The 19,484-nt window shown below is 36.0% G+C and overlaps 1 protein-coding gene across 8 annotated transcripts in view; it reads left to right on the forward strand.

Moving 5' to 3' along the window:
* Window positions 1-1,447: 1,447 nt before the first annotated feature.
* MANEA (mannosidase endo-alpha) overlaps window positions 1,448-19,484 on the forward strand; it is a 105,298-nt gene continuing 87,261 nt past the window's right edge. For 7 of the 8 annotated variants that reach the window (XM_081251448.1, XM_081251447.1, XM_081251452.1 and 4 more), the window contains exons 1-2: window positions 1,448-1,592; window positions 12,596-13,177. In XM_081251448.1, coding sequence (XP_081107574.1) covers window positions 12,634-13,177 — 544 coding nt within the window. In that variant the 5' untranslated portion in view covers window positions 1,448-1,592; window positions 12,596-12,633. The remainder of the gene's footprint in view (window positions 1,593-12,595; window positions 13,178-19,484) is intronic. The other variant, XM_081251450.1, reaches the window with a different exon arrangement.

The following is a 19,484-nucleotide window of genomic DNA, read 5'->3' on the forward strand; positions in this document are numbered from 1 at the left end:
AATATTGTTAAATTCAATTAGCAGTACCTTAAAATATACAGCTTTTAATCAACAAAAGATACTGTAAAAAGTTGAAAGACAATCCACAAACTAAGAGAAGCTATTCGTAACACATATAACTGACAAGAGAGAAGTACTTAAGCTTTAAAAATATATAAAGATTATCAACAAATTAATTTTCAAAAACAATCAAGCCAACAAAATGAGCCAAAATTGAGAACAGGCATTTCACAGAAACCCAAATAGCCACTAAGCATATAAAGATGCACAATCCTATTAGCAAGGGGGAAAATGCAAATTAAAAGATCAATCAGATGCTACCACCAGGCAAAAGTTTTAAAATCTAACAATAGCGTGGGTGTTACGGATATAATAATGTGCCAGCCTAGTCCATGTGAAATGGATTCGTGTGTAGTTGAATCTCAAAACCTCAATGTGCAGTGAAAAAAGAAGTTAGAGGAAATGATGTAGTATAACTTACATAAAAATACAACACCAGTATAGCTATATATTTAGGGGCTTATACATATATAACTATTTTCAAAAAATCAAGTAAAGGAGTAATATAAAACTTAGAATAATAATTATTTCTGGCTGGGAGGGAAGGAGATACTTTTAAAGAGGCCTCTTAAAAGGCTTCAAAAATGCTGGTACTTTTCTGAATCTTCAGGTATGTAGTGGGTACCTGGGTATTCCTTTTATTATTATTCTTTAAAATGTGCATATACGGGATACATTCACATATGTATATTTCACAATTAAAATTTGTTTAAAAAATCCAGTGAGATTTTAAGGAGAGCCCTTACAAAATCGTTCGCATCAGCAACTTCTAGGCTGTGAGGATTTCCTTGTTACTATGTAACCAAACAAAATTGAGAACTCTCTTGGCTTCTGAGGCTGATGTAAGGTGAAAAACCTTCAGCTGTAACCCCTATTTCAAAAGTTCTTGCTCTTCGCAGCTGCCTCATTGTTCTCAATTATTTCTATAAGTATTCCAACACAAACGTGATTTTATAAATATGTTTGCAAATTAAAAATGTCATCTCTGTTTACTTTTTAGCTTCCAAGTAAAGTTTCATTTTTTTTTAAAGAGCAAGCGGTTCCTTAATTTAAAGAATTTGAAAACAGCCAGTGTCCTCCAGTTGAAAGCAACTTTTGGACACCTCACATCAAATACAGTTGTCCTTTATTAGTGAAAGCTTCCCAGCAGAACCTTAGAAGACCAGTTTCTAGGAGAGGAATGAGTCATCTCTAGCTGGGAAAAGAGTATGCGAGTCCAGCCCAACTCTACTCTGCCCCTTTGCTCCATTCCTACGAGACGCCCAGAAAATGCTAACCCTTCTCTCACCCACACCCCTTCCCGTCCCTCACAGACCCCAGGGGCTTCTGCCGGGAAACCAGAGACCCGCCCACTCAGTGAGCCCCGCCCCATCCCGGTCCCGCCCCTCGGGGCTCCCGGAAAGCTCTGCGCGCGGTCTTCGGGAGGCAGGGTTGCTTGGGCTCGTAGCAGGGCCGCCGTGGGGTCTCTGTACTCCCAGCTTCAACGTCTCAGGCGGCCGAGTCTCTACTGGTGGCTGAATTCCTAGACCCTGGTGAGTGGCTGGAGGATTCTGGGCCCTGCAGATGAGGTTTTGGCCGGCACCGGGGCCACCCCCCAGCGCCTGCGCGCTCATCCCCCAGCCAATCTGCTCGCCTGCAGACGGCATTTGACCTTGCGCCCCTCCGGCCGGCCACTGGCGGCTTTAAGCTGCGAGCTTTGGGACCTTTGGACACCCTACTCTGTCACTCTTACCCCTTATTTTGTCTGGGTTAGTTTTATTGCCTTCTATATACTACTTTATCTCTACCCTGCTGGCGTCGTCTCTGCCACTTCTTTGGAGCGGAACCTCCTGTCGCCTCGGTTTTCCCATCCCTCCCCAGCAAGCTGGGTATTTCGGGAGTGACGGAAGCCTTTCAGAGCCTTTCCCTTTTGTCCCCAAACTCGGCCTTGAGCCTTGGGGGCAAGTGGAAAGGTCGAGGCCTACCGGGCTTCGGCTATAGCAGGAAGGTGGCGGGCTCCGGTCTCCAGCCTCCCGGCAGTCCGGAGAGGAAAGCGAGGGTGGGGAGGCCGAGGCAGAAATGGGTTTTCCATTCACCTGTTCACACGTTTGGCACTATCATCTTCGACTGTTCTCATTTGCTAAATCGCAGGGTGCAGCTCTGCTGGAATAGTGTGTTTTCCCATTTTCTAAAGGAGCAAATTGAAATTTAGGCAGTTAGGATAGTTTGTTTTCGTTTCAATGTTGCAAGACCCTGCGGATAAGAGTTAAGGGAAAATGCGGAAGTGCTTAAAAACATAAAACAAGGGAGGAAAATATTAATTATATGACCTTAAAAAGGCAAATAGGACTGGAATGGGTTGATTATGGTAAAGTATTTAGACAATAGTTTGCAAGAAAAATACAAAATAAAATCTAGGTATTGGTAATATTAAGTTACGTTGTTTGCACATCGTTTTCAAGACAATGTGTTACTCCCTTCATGTTGAGCTATATGTAAACCATGAAAAAATAGTGTTGTGTAGTGAATCTTGTGGATTTTCAGGCTTTATGCATAAAACATTACCAGAGCTGTTGGCTTTTAGTCACACAATGAATACTAAGTGTATGATAAGATAATAAGCTTTCTTCAGATTAAATTTGGACTACAGTTTATGAGTAGGTGGCAGATAACTGTTGTTTTCTAAATCCATAATCTTTAAATGAAAACATGACCACATGTCAGCAGTTTTCATCTGTCACAAAATTTATGGTGTTATATTCTCTAAACTTGATTTGTCTAAAATGTTGTAGGAAGGTGGAATAAGGTGAGGACAAGAGCTTGAATTCTAGAGCCATACTTCTCTGCTCCTTGCTAGTTGCTTAACCTCAGACAGGTTACTTAGCCATTTGTTAGCCCAGAGACTTGGAAAAAGTTACCAAATGCTTTATACCTTAGTTCAGTCATCTGTAAAATGGTATTAAAAAGAAGTTCTACATCATAGGTTGTTGGGAAGATTCAAATGGAAAGAAGAGATTATGCTTAACTGAATTTCTGTTAACGAAAGGGTACAGGTGTTTACATTAAAACCGACCTAAGCAAGGAACTCGTGGTACAGAAACGTATTTTGAAAGTTCCAAGTGTGTCTTCTAGTGTTAGTTATATTTTTCTACAATGGCTTCTTAGAAAATAATATTAGGAAACAGCTAGAAAAAGAAAAAAGCAATCAGAAATCTGTATAATAATAAATTAAAAGTGAAATCTTTTTGGCTTTTCTGAGTAACAGGGTAGGATTTAATCCTTTTTGAAATCATAATTGATATCACACTAATTCTGAATCTCTTATATCTCACTAGACCTCCAAGTCAAAAACAATCATTTCAAAGATGAAAAGACCTCCAAATCACCAAACACAAAAATAGAAGCCATAGAGTTTCAAAAGAACGTATTATTTCTATGTATTATTATGTCATGTAAACTGCCCTTTGCAGATACTAGATTTTCATTACCGAGTACCTTGAGTATTGAGTACATTACTACTTTGGGAACCTTTACATTGCAATTAACTTGGAATTTTTTTCTCTGAGGTGACTTCTGAAACTTCTTTCTTTTGTTGAAACCAAATAAGTAGTTCTACCACTCCTTTTCTACTAAAAATCGTTAGACCTGCTAGGCATCTCAAGTCTCATCATTTTGCTAAGTTGGACATGATAATTTTTATTAAAATGGATTTTTGAAATTATTAGATCTATCTATGATTCTTCCTATATAATATGTTTAGTATAGACTGAACATGTCAACTATATGTATAGTCAGTAGAATCTGTTTATACACATACTGCCCAAATAAATACCAATGTCAAAAACAAAAGGGCCAGAAATTAAATTCTTTAAGCTGAACACTTAATGGCCACTGACTAAATGTAAGACATATTGGGTTCTACTAGAGTGTAAAGGTAAGGACTCCATTTCTGGACCTTATGGAACAATCTAGTAGGGGGTATAACACATTAAATAGCATGAAGCAATACATTAAAAAAGCCAATTTAAAAAGTAGGTAATGGTGTAATAATAGACTGTGTGGGAAAGTGAGTACTTTTCACCCTGGAATCATTGGGAGAGGTATCAAGAAGAGGCAACAGTTCAGCCTTGTCTTGAAGGATTAGAGTAGTATTTCAGAAGTTAGCTGTATGGAGAATAGGTATTTAGAGAGAGTAAACTATGTGTTATTGATTGCTTGCCAGACACCCATCTTTAATAATAATCATCATGAGAATAAATAGTTGTTCATATTTATTCAGTGTTACACTAGGCCAGAAATGATTCTAAGGGTTTTATAACATTAACTTATTTCATCTTCACAAAAATCCTCTGAGTGAGGTAATAACTCATGAAGATGAGAAAAGAAGCAGGGAAAAGATCAAGCCACTTGTATAGGTGAAATGGCTAAAAAAAAGCACAGCTAGAATTTGAACCCAGGCATTTGAACTGCAGAGCCCATGCTTTTAATCACAGTGGTTTGCTGCCTTTATTTAGGTTGAGATGCCTTATTGTTCACTGAGATCAGGAGGTTGGGGTAGAGCCAGTGGAACACCTATAATGATGTGATAAACATTTTAAGTGAATGAATTAAATAAAAGGAAAAGAGAAATTAGATTTAGAGGCAAAAGGGGGGGAAATGCAGCTTTTATAAATAGTTATTTTGTGTTTTGTGTTCATCCATAGCTCTGAGAAATTAATCTAACAAATAGAAAAATGTCTCAGAACTATTTGTTTCATATATTTCTTCACTTTTCTTTTTTTTTTAAATCCGATCAGTATTTACATTTGATTAAAACATTACCCTTTTACATTTTATTTCACATATGTTATCTTGCATGATTTACAGAACAACTTTGTCGGAAAACAGAACAGTTAATTTTTTTCTTTTAAGACGATTAAAAAAAACTCAGGGTCACACAATTAGGTCAACATAGCTGATTTGAGCTTAGATCTTCAGATTTCAAAATCAATATTCTTTCCATTATGTATCCTGACTCTTCCATGCATTCACCCATTCAGCTGATCAACATTTCAAAAATCAATGTCTTACTGATTTCTGAATCTAGTAGTCATTCCTCCCATTCTCTATGATTTGTCAATATTCATTACCATTGATTATTTCCTCATAAAATACCTACTCCAAACAAACTTTTCTTCCTTATGAAATATTATGTTCTAATTTTAGAAGACATCATAAGAAAATATCACTGAGTAAATGATTACCCAGAGGTAATCATTATACATGTTTAAGTACACTTCCTTCCTCTCTGTAGTTGAGATCATACTATATCCATAATTTTTTTTCCTACCTAATGGCTTGTCAAAATTCTTACCTTCTTTAAGTAAAGGGAAGGATTTGTTTTTATCTTGACAACTTGGAAATTTTAGGACAACAAATCATAGAAGCAGGTCAAAATGGTTGTCTCATCCTTTATTCCTATGCATAACGCTGTCACATTCTATACATAGGAATATCAGTCCCTGGAGTCCTGCAGTGCAAAGCTTAAGGACAGTATGAGTTGGTCCTTCCCTGAAATAAGCAGGTATTATGTTAAGAGTTCATGTCCTCCAGTTTGCTGGTGATAGTCTTTTTTTTTTTTTTTTTCCATTTTCAAATAATTTTAACTTAAAGAAAAGATTCAAAAATAATACAAACAACTTGACAATCCCTGTATATTTTTCCTGCAACTTCACCAAATGGTAATATTTTGCCACATTTGCTTTATCATTACACACACACACATACACACTCATATATTACATTGTATATAATTTTACATACATATTATATGTAATATGTGTACATATGCATATATATGCATATATGTATACATATATATATGTAGGTACATATGTGTGTATGTGAGTATCTTAATATGTTATCTGATGTATCTTTGTGATTAGATCCGGATTAATACTGACAGAAATACCACAGCAGTGATTCTGTGTTCTTCTTAGAGCATCCACTCTGTAGACCAAGATATCTACTTATTTAAAATTAACTGCTGAAGTTAATTTTGATCACTTGTTTAAGGTGGTGTCTGCTAGGTTCTGCACTGTTAAGTTACTATGTCTCTCTTTGTAGTTAATTGGATATCTTTTGGTGGGGGGAGATGCTTTGCCAATATGTAGATATCCTGTTTCTCATAAACCCTGCTTCTTTTAACCCCTCATTTAATATTCATTAATGATTCTTCCTTGATACAGTTATGGTAGTAGCCAAATAGTGACAGTCCAATTCCATTATTCCATCTAAATTTATTAGTTGGTATTCTAAAATGTCTTCTTTATTCCATTTATTTTTACATTTTAAAAATGTCAGTATAGATTCATGAATTCTTATTTTAATGTCTATAATTTATTATTCTTCGTCATTATTTTGATACTGAAATTGTCCCAGATTTAGTCAGTAGTTGCCCCTTCAAGCTGACTCCTGTGTCCTATGGACATGTCTCTATTGTTTTTGACTACTTCTTGATTTTCTGGCAAGATGTCCCAAGCTCATCTTGTACTTTCTCAGCCACGTTCTTGGAATCAACCTGGTTCTATCAAGTAGACAGGGCTACATACAATTCAGAGTCTTGTCATCAGATGTGTTTATTGCTGCCAGGATTTCTTTGGTTCTATACTCCCTCAGTGGACAGAGCTAGGAAATAAATTGCATGTATTTATATGTGTACACACCCACCTACCCACACACACACTCCTATTTATTGATCTTTTAAAAGCCGTACATCCATACTGATACTGCCAATTGCAATCTGACAACACAAGTTTTGTTTTAGCCTCCCACTTCCTACATTTGTAACTCACTTTTTTTTTTTGTCAGTGAAAAACCTGGGCCCCATTTCACAGCATATATTGCTTATTTTTACAATACACATTAAGTATTTTAAGAATTGCTAACCTGTTTCATAGCAAAAAATAACCCACTTACTAACTGGAGTTTAACATTAAATATTTTTCGTTTGTTTTGAATATGTGAAATATAATGTGGCTCAAAAAGACAAAACTGCATAAAATGTTATACTCAGAGAAGAGTTACTTCCATTCCCCACCCTTCTACCCCATTTTCATCTCCCCTTATTTTCCACCCAGTTTCTAACTCTGTAGATAATCAACCTTATTAGATTCTTGTTTTTCTGTGTTTCTTTTGGTCACTTGAGAAAATGTATTTTTTCTTACTTGCATTTTGCTTTTTTCATTTAGCCAGTATATCCAGAAAATCACTTTCCGTCATCTCAAAGAGCTCTTCCTCATTTTTTTCTGAATACTCAACATTTTACAATTGCAAACAGTGCTGTATATGAACTTATGTACTTACTATTGGTTGTGTATTTTCAAGGTAAATTCCATGAAGTAGGATTGCTGAGTCAAAAGGAAAATGGATGTGTAATTTTGTTAGATATTGCCAATTCCCAAAAAATGTTGTACAAATTTGCATTCACTAGCAATGCATAGGAGTGCTCCTCACTGTCTTGCCAACAGTATGTAGTTTGATACTTTTTATTTTTTGTCAATCTCATAGATAAGAAATGATACCTTTGTGAGGTTTTAATTTACATTTTTCTAGTTTTGAGTGACACAGAAGATCTTGCAAATATTTTCATTCAGTTTGTCAGTTGTCCTTTCACTTTATTTTATAGTGCTTTTGATGTATATATTTAAAAATTAATGTAGTTAAATTAATCTGTTTTTTATTTATTGCATCTGAGTTTTGAGTCATAGATATAGAAAGCCTTTCACTATACTAAGGATATAAGGGAATTCAGGTGGGATTATATAAGTATTTGAATGATTCTAGCCCTAAAACTTAATTTTTCTTTGAGAGATTAGGGTAGAAAATAGGGGGGGTTATTTAAAACCTCTGATTCAAAAGTAGCTGCAGAGAAGCTGAGAATATAAATAGAAAGTGGCAGCTGAGAAAATGAACAGAGCTTTTGGTAGTTTCATGGCTCTTTGGGGACCAAAAATTGGAATTCAGGGCCCTTCCAAAGCCCATCCTAGAGGAGGGATCTTGATAAATACCTGTGACTTTGATTTCAGAACCCATGGGTATAAAGGAGTAAAGATGAATCAAATACACCAAATCTTCGGAAGGACTTATACCTAGTTTTGAAGATTTCAATCTCTGATTATATTTAGATAATCTCCCTCTACCCTAGAAGTCTTCAAGAAGCAAAAATAAGCCTTCTCTGAAGGAAAATAATATATAGAGCCTCACATTGTCTCTGAAAATGTTCATATGTGATGTCTGGTATTCAGTAAAAAAATAACCTAGCCTATAAAAAAAAGAGTTACTGTACAGATATTGAGAGGAAAAAAACAAACAGGCAATAGAAACAGAATCCTCAGATTTCAGATTCATGTTATTAGAGGTGGACTTTAAATAAATGGGATTAAAAAATTCAAGGAGTTAAAAAAGAAGATGGAAAATTTTAGCAGAGAACTGATATCTCCAGGAAGAGTCAAATGGAAATTCTATGACTAAAATTATAACTGAAATTAATGAATCACTGCTGAAGAGAATCAGGAAACTGAAAATAGTTCAGAAGTAAATATTCAGACAACCATGGAGAGACAAAAGGAGGAAAATTTTAAAAAATATTGAAGAAACACATGGGACATAAAATTCTGATGTGTGTAATATATTCCATAATGAGAGATGAGAGAGCAAGAGAGCAATAATTGAGCAAAAGCAATATTTGAAGAGATAATCAATACAAAACTAAGGAAAGATACCAACCCAGAGATTGAAGAGGCACTTTGAACCTCAAGCAAGATAAAAGTTAAGAGAACCGTACTCCTATATATTCCATAGGAAAACAGCTGAAAACCAAAGATGAAGAGAAAAAATATTAAAGGTAACCAGAGAAAAAGAAAATACGTTATCCTTAAAGGAATAAAGAGAAAGAATAATAGTTGGATTTTCATCATAAACAATCAAAGACAGAAGATAAGGGTTGTGCTGAAAGAAAATAATTACGAATATAGAAGTGTATACATAAAAAGTCCAAGTGAAGGCAAAATAAAGATACTTTCAAACAAAGTAATATGAAAAGAGTATCAGCAGACCAACACCAAAGACCCTATTAAAGGGAATTATTTCTTCATCCTAAGGGAGATTATTTTAAATGGAAATATGGAGATGGAGCAAGTGAAGAACAAAGGAAAGGGTAAATATAATGAACATTGACTGTACAGGACAATATAATATCTGGAGGGGTATAAGGTATACGTAAAAAAATAAAATATACCAAAATAGGAGCCGAAAGTTGGGGCAGGGATAAAGGAAACAAAATCTTCTAAGAGTGCTTTCATTGTTTAAGAAACAGTAAAGTTCTAATTCATACTGGATTTTGACAAGTGAGAGTACATGCTTGTAATCACTAAGATAACTAAATTAATAGCAAAGAGATTGTATGATTAGCAAGGAAATAGGGAAGAATGAAACAATTAAAAAGAAGATAAGAGAGAAAATAGGGCTGGTAAGAAGGAATCCAAAAGGAAAGCAAGTAGAAGGGTAAGGGTAGATTTAAGGATAAAAGTAGGAAGTAGATTTAAAGCTATAGTATCCACATTTGTAGAATTGTAAATGTGCTGATACTATAATTATTGGACAGAGACTATCAGATTAGATTAAAACCAACAATAACAATAAAGCAATGTCATATTTCAAAAAAACCCTAGTCATTTAAGGTGACAATGAGGTGATAAAAATGTATTTTGTGCCAACATGAACCCAATAAAATATGTTATAGCTATATTAATATTAGAGTGGAATTTAAGTCAAAACCCATCAGTAGAGAAGGGAAGGAACATTTCATTATAAAACAAGATTTAATACTTCAGGAAAATATAACTCCTAAATTTGTCTCCACATAATAACATCAGTGACAATTATATAATGTAAGCAGTTATAGACATGGCATAATGATGGTGGGGGATTTTTAACACAAGTAGAAGAAAGATGAGTGAGAATATGAAAAATATAACCCACATGCTTAGTGTATTTGGTTTGGTAGACATATGTAGAATTCAGTAACCACTAGCTGCAGAATATATATTCCTTTCTGGTGCATATGGGATACTTAACAAAATTGTTCATAGGTTGAGCCTTAAAGCGAGTCTCAACATATTTCAAAGGATTGAAATCACACTGGGAATGTTTTCAGTTGACTCACACTAGAAATCAATAACAAAAAGATATAAATTTATTTATTTATACATTTAAAAAATAAATCTAAGTAGCTGAAGCTCATTTTCAGGACAAAGCCTCATATTGAAGAGTAACTTCTGGAAATAACTTTCAAATTGAGCAGAGTAGGAACAAAATAAAAGTGAGGGAAATAAAAAATTCCAGGTAAATGTGGGAATGGAGTAAACCCCAACTGATCTCGGAAAAAAATTCAAGGCCATGTTAAAACTTCACAAAAACAACAGAAGAATGATTGCTAGAGTTGTGAAGCTAGAAAAATTATCATGATTGAACATTCATTTCAAACATTAAGGAAAAATTATTTCATGTAATATTTAGCAACAACAAAAAAAGAATTTCAGTCAAATTCCATGCAAAGTCACTATGGGCAAAAAAGTTAAACTTGTAAATACTTGAAGCATGCCAGAGAACCATGTTCATAAATACATAACAACTGTAACCTAATATTTAAATAGAAGTAAACAAAGTAATTATGTGAGATATGAATGAACAAGTCAATTACAATTATGAAAACTCAGAAATGAGAGAATATTAAGATAATTAAAATCGACAAAATTCATATTCCTATCTGAAGACTAGAAGACAAACATAACAGATAATGCCATATGAGAAATAGAGGGTAACAAGACACTTAAAAATCAAAATTAAATGAAGAAAGAGGTGAAAAAGAGAAGGTGCAGTTGTAAAAATTCAGCAAAGATTCAATAAAAGTAATAGCACTTCTTGAAGAAGGAAAGCAAAGCAGTGAAACAATACTAAAGTTAAAATTGGAAATATTTGCTGACATAAAACAGTAGATGTTACTAGGTTAATTTCTTAATAGGAAGATAAAGGATTTCTTATGTGATTGATTCTGTTTTCTCTACAAAGTATAAGACATGACTATCTGAAGAGAATAAAGGAAATTGGTGATGTAGTAGCACGTTTGATGAAAAATGAGAAGGAATGAAATAATTCTTTTGAGGTTAGAAAAGTGAAGGTACTGGGGTATAGTAATAGGCTTGTTAAGCCATCTTGAATGTCCAAAATTTATGGTCATAAATTCAGAGTGAAAAGTCAGCATGGTGTGTGTTTTTCTCCAATATCATTATGTAATTCTGGATCAAGGTCAAGCCAGGCATCATTTATTTGAGGTTCTACCAGATAAGTATTAAGAAAGGAGAGAAGTAAAGGAAGTTAAGGGTACAGTTGTCCTTTAGTATCCATGAGGGCTGGGATTGGTTCCAGGACCCGCGTGGATACCAAAATCTGTGGATGCTCAAATTCCTTATGTAAAGTGGCATAGTACAGTTTGCCCTCTGTATCTGTGGCTTCCTCATCTGTGGATTCAAACAACCTGTGGATATGGAGGGCCTACTGTTTGGCAAATGAGGAATTTCAGTGCTGGACTATGGCCTAAAAACTGCTTCACTAGAGACAAAACGTGAAGAAAAAAAGTGATACTGGGCTTCCCTGGTGGTGCAGTGGTTGGGAGTCTGCCTGTCGATGCAGGGGACACGGGTTCTTGCCCCGGTCCGGGAGGATCCCACATGCTGTGGAGTGGCTGGGCCCGTGAGCCATGGCCGCTGGGCCTGCGAATCCGGAGCCTGTGCTCCGCAACGGGAGAGGCCACAGCAGTGAGAGGCCTGCGTACCGCAAAAAAAAAAAAAAAAGTGATAGTGAAAAAGTGGTAGAATCAGTGGATTAGACATCTCAAAAAGGTAAAGGAATTGACTGAGTGGGAGTACTAAAGTAGAGAGGCTCAAACATGGAAGGTTATGTGTGGAAAATGGAAAAAAATGAAATAACTATTTTGATTGAAAATGACGAGATCAAGATTATGAGTATGACACCTGACTTGGTGAAATGCGGTGGAAGAACAGGTCATTAGAAGTGAGGTAGTCAAAGAATAAGTTTTTGAAATTCCATTTAATGACTAGGTCTTTAATATACTCATAAATATTTCCTTTTTAACTATGGACTTTTCATTTTATATTTATATTTAGAAAATTTTAGTCTCTCTATATAGAGTGTTTCCTTTCTATAGCCAGTATATGTAAAATCTGTCCAAATGATGAAGAATATATTCATTTTCTTAAATTCTTAAAATCCTTGTCTGACAAAAATGTAATTGTGATATTTCCAAAGACATACTGCTGTTCAGTCTAGCCATATGTAGATTCTTTTGTATATATTAATATTTGATTATATAGTTAATGTCATAATGCACTTTAAAATTTTGCAGTGTAACACTTTATGGATTTTAGTTTTCCTTTTGAATATATTGGAAAATATTGTTAATACCACTTATTAATTACCGGTTTTCAATAAATTACAGCTAAACATTTACCATTTTGGAATTTAAAGTATGACATCATGGCAAAGTTTCGAAGAAGGACTTGCATCACTTTGTCACTTTTTATTCTATTTATTTTCTCTCTGATGATGGGTTTAAAAATGCTGAGACCACATAAAGCTGCTTTTGGAGATCCTTTTGGACTTGACCTTCTTCCAGAAATTCGGCAACAAGCTCCTCATTTGGTAAAAACTTTTGATTCCCAAAAGAGTGACAAAATCGACAGTGAAACAAACGTCAAGAATTTAAAAAGTGTTGAAATCACTGTGAAAACTTCCAAAGCCTCTGAACCTTACCTGGAAGAACTGCCACCTCGGAATTATTATTTACATGTATTTTATTACAGCTGGTATGGAAATCCACAATTTGATGGTAAATATATACATTGGAACCATCCAATCCTCTCTCATTGGGACCTTAGAATAGCCAAGAAATATCCACAAGGGAAACACAACCCCCCAGATGACATTGGCTCCAGCTTTTACCCTGAGTTGGGAAGTTACAGCTCTCGGGATCCTTCTGTCATTGAAACTCACATGAAACAAATGTACTCAGCTTCAATTGGTAATTATTTTACATGTGTGTTTAGATATGTGTGTGTATGTATGTAAGTGTGTATGTATATGTATGAGAGTTTGTGTGTATAAATAATTTTTTGTAGAACATTAATTACTAATTAGTCTTCACATTGTTGTTAATTATAATTTTAAGCTTACATACCGTAAATTAAACTGTTGTTAAGCATCTTTTAACATGTTAACACTAACATCTCTGGATATAATATTTTTATTCATTTCTAAATTAATACTCCTTCTGAATTTTATTAAATTATGATTGACATAAGCTGCAATGAATTCTCTCACTTTGATGTACATCTGTTTAAATATCACCCCAATCGTGAAGTAAAATATTCTGTAGCTTCCCTTATTCAGCCCTCCCTACATTCCAGGAAACTATGTATCTTGTTTTTATCACTGTAGAGTAGTAGTTGTAAATGTTCTATTATTATATAAAAATAGAATCATCCAGGGCTTCCCTGGTGGCACAGTGGTTGAGTCTGCCTGCCGATGCAGGGGACACGGGTTCGTGCCCCGGTCCAGGAGGATCCCACGTGTCGTGGAGCAGCTGGGCCCATGAACCATGGCCACTGAGCCTGCGCATCCGGAGCCTGTGCTCCACAGTGGGAGAGGCCAGAACAGTGAGAGGCCCATGTACCGCAAAAAAAAAATATTCATGAAATCCAATTTCCATTTGACTCTTCTTAGAGATATCAGTTCTCTGCTAAAATTTTCCATCTTCTTTTTTAACTCCTTGAATTTTTTAATCCCATTTATTTAAAGTCCACCTCTAATAACCTGAATCCTAAGATTTTGTATTATTGTAGGTCTTTTCCTTTTCTTGTGTTTCCTGCCTAGAGAAGTTCCTTTAGCAATTGTTGTAAAGCTGGTTTGGTGGTGCTGAATTCTCTTAGCTTTTGCTTGTCTGTAAAGGTTTTAATATCTCTGTCAAATCTGAATGAGATCCTTGCTGGGTAGAGTAATCTTGGTTGTAGGTTTTTCCCTGTCATCACTTTAAATATGTCCTGCCATTCCCTTCTGGCTTGCAGAGTTTCTGCTGAAAGATCAGCTGTTAAGCTTATGGGGTTTCCCTTGTATGTTATTTGTTGTTTTTCCCTTGCTGCTTTTAATATTTTTTCTTTGTATTTAATTTTTGCTAGTTTGATTAATATGTGTCTTGGCATGTTTCTCCTTGGATTTATCCTGTATGGGATCCTCTGTGCTTCCTGGGCTTGATTGACTGTTTCCTTTTCCATATTAGGGAAGTTTTCAACTATAATCTCTTCAAATATTTTCTCAATTCCTTTCTTTTTCTTTTCTTCTTCTGGGACCCCTATAATTCGAATGTTGGTGCATTTAATGTTGTCCCAGAGATCTCTAAGACTGCCTTCAATTCTTTTCATTCTTTTTTTCTTTATTCTGCTCTGCAGTAGTTATTTCTACTATTTTATCTTCCAGGTCACTTATCCATTCTTCTGCCTTAATTATTCTGCTATTGATTCCTTCTAGAGAATTTTTAATTTTATTTATTGTGTTGTTCATCATTGTTTGTTTGCTCTTTAGTTCTTTTAGGTCCGTGTTAAACGATTCTTGTATTTTCTCCATTCTATTTCCAAGGTTTTGGATCATCTTTACTATCATTATTCTGAATTCTTTTTCAGGTAGAGTGCCTATTTCCTCTTCATTTGTTAGGTGTGGTGGGTTTTTATCTTGCTCCTTCATCTGCTGCATGTTTCTCTGTCTTCTCATTTTGCTTCACTTACAGTGTTTGGGGTCTCCTTTTCACAGGCTGCAGGTTCGTAGTTCCTGTTTTTTGTGTCTGCCCCCAGTGGCTAAGGCTGATTCCGTGGGTTGTGTAGGCTTCCTGGTGCAGGGGAGTAGTGCCTGTGTTCTGGTGGATGAGGCTGGATTTTGTCTTTCTGGTGGGCAGGTCCACGTCCGGTGGTGTGTTTTGGGATGTCTGTGACCTTATTATGATTTTAGTCAGCCTCTCTGCTAATGGATGTGGTTGTGTTCCTATCTTGCTAGTTGTTTGGCATAGGGTGTCCAGCACTGTAGTTTGCTGGTCGTTAAGTGGAGCTGGGTCTTATCGTTGAGATGGAGATCTCTGGGAGAGCTTTCACCTTTTGATTTTACGTGTAGGTGGGAGGTTTCCTGTGGACCAATGTCCTGAACTTGGCTCTCCCATCTCAGAGGCACAGGCCTGACACCCAGCTGGAGCACCAAGACCCTGTCAGCCACAAGGCTGCTAGTGTTGGAGGGTCTCCTGCAGAGGCGGGGGTTGGCTGTGGCTCACCGTGGGGACAGGGACATTGGCAGCAGAAGTTCTGGGAAGCACTCCTTGGCGTGAGGCCTCCCAGGGTCTCCTCACTGTGGTTTTGATTTGTATTTTCCAGGTGATTCGTAATTTTTTCATGTATCTGTTGGCCATTTGCATGTCTTCCTTGGAAAAATGCCTCTTCGGTTCCTCTGCCCATTTTAAAATTGGATTGTTTGCTTGTTTGTTTGGTTTTTGTTACTGAGTTATATGAATTTTTTGTAAATGATGGATATTAATCCCTTATTCATTACATGGTTTGCAAATAATTTCTCCCATTCTGTCAGTGCCTTTTAATTGTGCTATTGTTGCTTTTGCTTTGTAGAAGCTTTTAAGATTGATATAGTTCCACTTGCTGATTTTTTCTTTTGCTGTTTGTGCTTTCGGTGTCTTATGTAAAATATCAGTGCCAAGACCAATATCAAAGATCTTCCATCCTATGTTTACATCAGGGTGTTTTATATTAGGTCTTATGTTTACTCTTTGATCCTTTTCAAGGTGACTTTTGTGAGTAGTGTAGGATAGGCCCAACTTTCTTTTCTACGTATGGCTATCTAGTTTTCCCAGCATCACTTGTTGAAGAGACTGTCCTTTCCCCATAGGCTGTTCTTGGTTCTCTTGTCATGTATTGATTCCTCAAGGTGTAAAGTTACATTGTTTCTTTGCAATTTTTCCCATTTCTTAGTGTCTGCATTTATCACTGTAAACTTTCCTCTCAGATCTGCTTTTGCAGCATCCCATAGGTTTACATATGATGTGTTTTTATTTTCATTTGTTTTAAGATAATCTTTGATTACCATTTTGATTTCTTCGTTCACCCATTGGTTGTTCATGAGTTTGTTGTTTAGTTTCCATACATTTGTAGATTTTCCAGCTATTTTGATTGCTATAAGTATAGCTGTCCCAGCTTCCTTTTGGTTTCCACTTGCATGGAATATCTTTTCATCCTTTCACTTTGAGTTTATGTGCATCCTTAAAGTTTTCTTGTTGGCACCATACAGTTGGGTCTTGTTTTTCATCCATCCAGCCGCTTATGTGCCTTTTGATTGGTGAATTCAATCCATTTACATTTAGAGTAATTATTAATATGTGAGGACTTATTAATGCCACTTTATTAATTGCATTTTGGTTTTGTATTTCCATTATTTTTCTCTTTCTGCCTGCATTTGTATATTGGTTATTTTCCATGGTGGTATGCTCTTTTTCCCCCTTTTTTGTCTTTTGTGGATCTCCTCCAGATTTTTGTTTTATTGTTACCAAGGGGGTTATGTGTAAAACATCTTACACATAAAAAAGTCCAATTCAGGCTGAAAGCAACTTATTTTTACTCCCTAATGTGTCTACCATTTTGCTCCTCCCTTTGTATTATTGCTGTCACAATTTACCTCTTTTTTGTTGTATATTTATTAACAACTTATAGCAGCTATAGTTACTTTTCCTACTCTTTCATTTAGCCTTTATACTATAGTTGAATAGTTAACACACCATACTACTACAGAGTTATAGTTTTCTAAGTCTGACTGTATATTTCTCAGTTTGGCCAGTGTATTGTGTAATTTTGTATGTTTTCATTTGGCTGATTAGCCTGTTTTCATTTCAACTTGAAGAACTCCTTTAAGCATTTCTTGCAAGGCAAATGTAGTCGTGGTGAACTCCCTTAAATTTTGTTTGTCTGGGAAAGCCTTTACTTTACTTCTCCTTCATATGTGAAGGATAATTTTGCTAGATAAAGCATTCTTGGCTGACCATTTTTATCTTTCAGCTCTTCAAATATGTCATTCTGCTGTCCCCTGGCCTGAAGAGTTTCTGCAAAGAAATCTGCTGATAGCCTAATGGCAGTCCATTGTAGATTTAATTCTTTTTTGATTTTTTCCCTGCCTGCCTTTAAAGTCTCAGAGAATGTCTTTTTCCATTGAGATAATAGGATTGTCTATTAGCTTTGTAGACTTGTATATCCCAAGTATTTCCTCAGATTTTGGAAGTTCTCAGCTATTATTTCTTTAAATTAACTCCCTCCCCTCCCCCTTCTCTGTCTGGAACCCTGATTATTCTGAGATTTGCCTTTTTGATGGATATTCATAGATCACGTAGGCTTTCTTTGCTCTTTTTTTAATCTAAATTCCCTCTTCTGTCATTTCAAAATTCCTATCCTCCAAGTTACATTTTTTTTTTCTTCCATATAGTCAGGCCTGCTGCAGATTTTCTGTATTGCATAATACTTCAGGTCATTTATTGAATTTTCAGTTTCAGAATTTTGTTTGGTTCTTTATAATAATTTTAATAATTTCCTTCTCTTTAATAAAGAAAAGGAAATAAAGAAGTCATTTTATTCCTGATTTCATTGAATTGTCTTTCTGAGTTTTCTTGTAACTTGTTGAGTTCCTTCAGAACAGCTAATTTGAATTCTTTATTAGTTAGATCATATATTCTGCACCTTGTAGCTTAGTTGCTGGAAAATACTGTTTTCTTTTTGTGATGCTGTATTTCCTTGGTTTTATTTATAGTTTTTGTGGATACGGTTTGATGCTGTCACATTTGAAGTAGTAGATACCTCCTTAACTCTGCTCGTGCCCTCTGCATATGACATACTATCTTTATAGTGTTGATATGTGACTTTTTTCCCCTGTGAAGCTGTATCTGCTCCAGTATACCTCTTATCCCCTGTGGGCAGACTTCTAAGCTTTTATGTCTACTTGGCTTTTAACACTTCACCAGGTTGGCTGTTGGAAACCTCTTTTGTTTCTCAGAATGTGGCCACTATAGCTCAAATTTGTGGTTTCTCACTTGATGTGAGAAACCACTGACTGTGGTAGCTTGTTTTCTTAGTGGGCTCCCTGTTTACCAGCACACACTTCCGGAGGTTCCCTCTGGAGTGAGCACAAGGAGCCGGCAGCAAAGTGGGAGGAGGTGTGGGTGACAGCACTGAGGTGTACTGAGAGTGCCCACAGACCTAGTTGAGCAATCTCAGTGGGTGGTGTTCCAACAGGCTCATGGCTGGAGTGCTGCCGCTTTAATACTGTTCGAAATTCTTTTCTCCTCTTTGCCATCCTCCTCCCTTCCCTCAGTTGTAAAGCTCCCACCTTAGTACTCCAGGTGCTGGTGAAGAGAAATGGGTTTCTCCAGCCATATCCTGCCCAGCTGGGGTAGCTTGTTACCCACTGCTTTCTTTTTCCCATGAACTTCACTGGATAAATCAGCCTTGTTCAGTGTTTCCTTGGGGGAGGGGCAGCACCAGTAAAGTTTCTCATAATTCCTTCTCTGTGACCAAATTCAAGTCCTTTTGTGAAGGCTGGACTTCTGCAAGTTTTCTTTCATGCATGAGTGCCTGCCAGGGATAGCACTCACTCAATTTTTGCCTGATAGCAGCCAGTGGGGGTCTAGGCAGATTTGCTGGCCCTGCTGGTTTGGCAGCCCTTAGAGAGGTTTGTCTGTTTCTTGCTACACTGTTGGGGGAGATTCCTCACATGTCCCTTGGAGTGAGGTGCTAGGTCCCAAAATACCCACAGAAGTGATTCATTTATGTAAGGATATCTAATTAAAAAGGGGGTTATAAAGGAGGACCATCTTATGCCACCATGTTGCTGATGTCACTTCCTATTATACTTACCATTATTAGGCAAAGAATAATTTAACTATAAAAATAGTGAACACAAAACACTTTTTTGGTCCATGGAACTATCATGCTGACCCTGGCATTTTTTTAATTGAAGAAGACAGTCAATGAAGGCTATTTAAATTGCTATATGGTTGAATGTGCTTTGACTTCATTAACATTCATATTTTTCCTTTGATATAAATGGCCTCATTTTAATTTTTATTGAATTGCTCTGTGAGGTAATGATACTTTCGTATCTCACAGTACAAGCTGTTTAATTATTTGCTTTACAATTAAAGTGTTATGTGTATAAATATTAGCAGTTTAAACTTCTTTTTTCCTAGAAAAGAATGATGGAATTAAAATGAAGTATTAATGTTATATTTAAATTCCAACCATTAT

Source organism: Mesoplodon bidens, assembly GCF_964165515.1.
Source record: "Mesoplodon bidens genome assembly, chromosome: 12".
NCBI lineage: Eukaryota > Metazoa > Chordata > Mammalia > Artiodactyla > Ziphiidae > Mesoplodon > Mesoplodon bidens.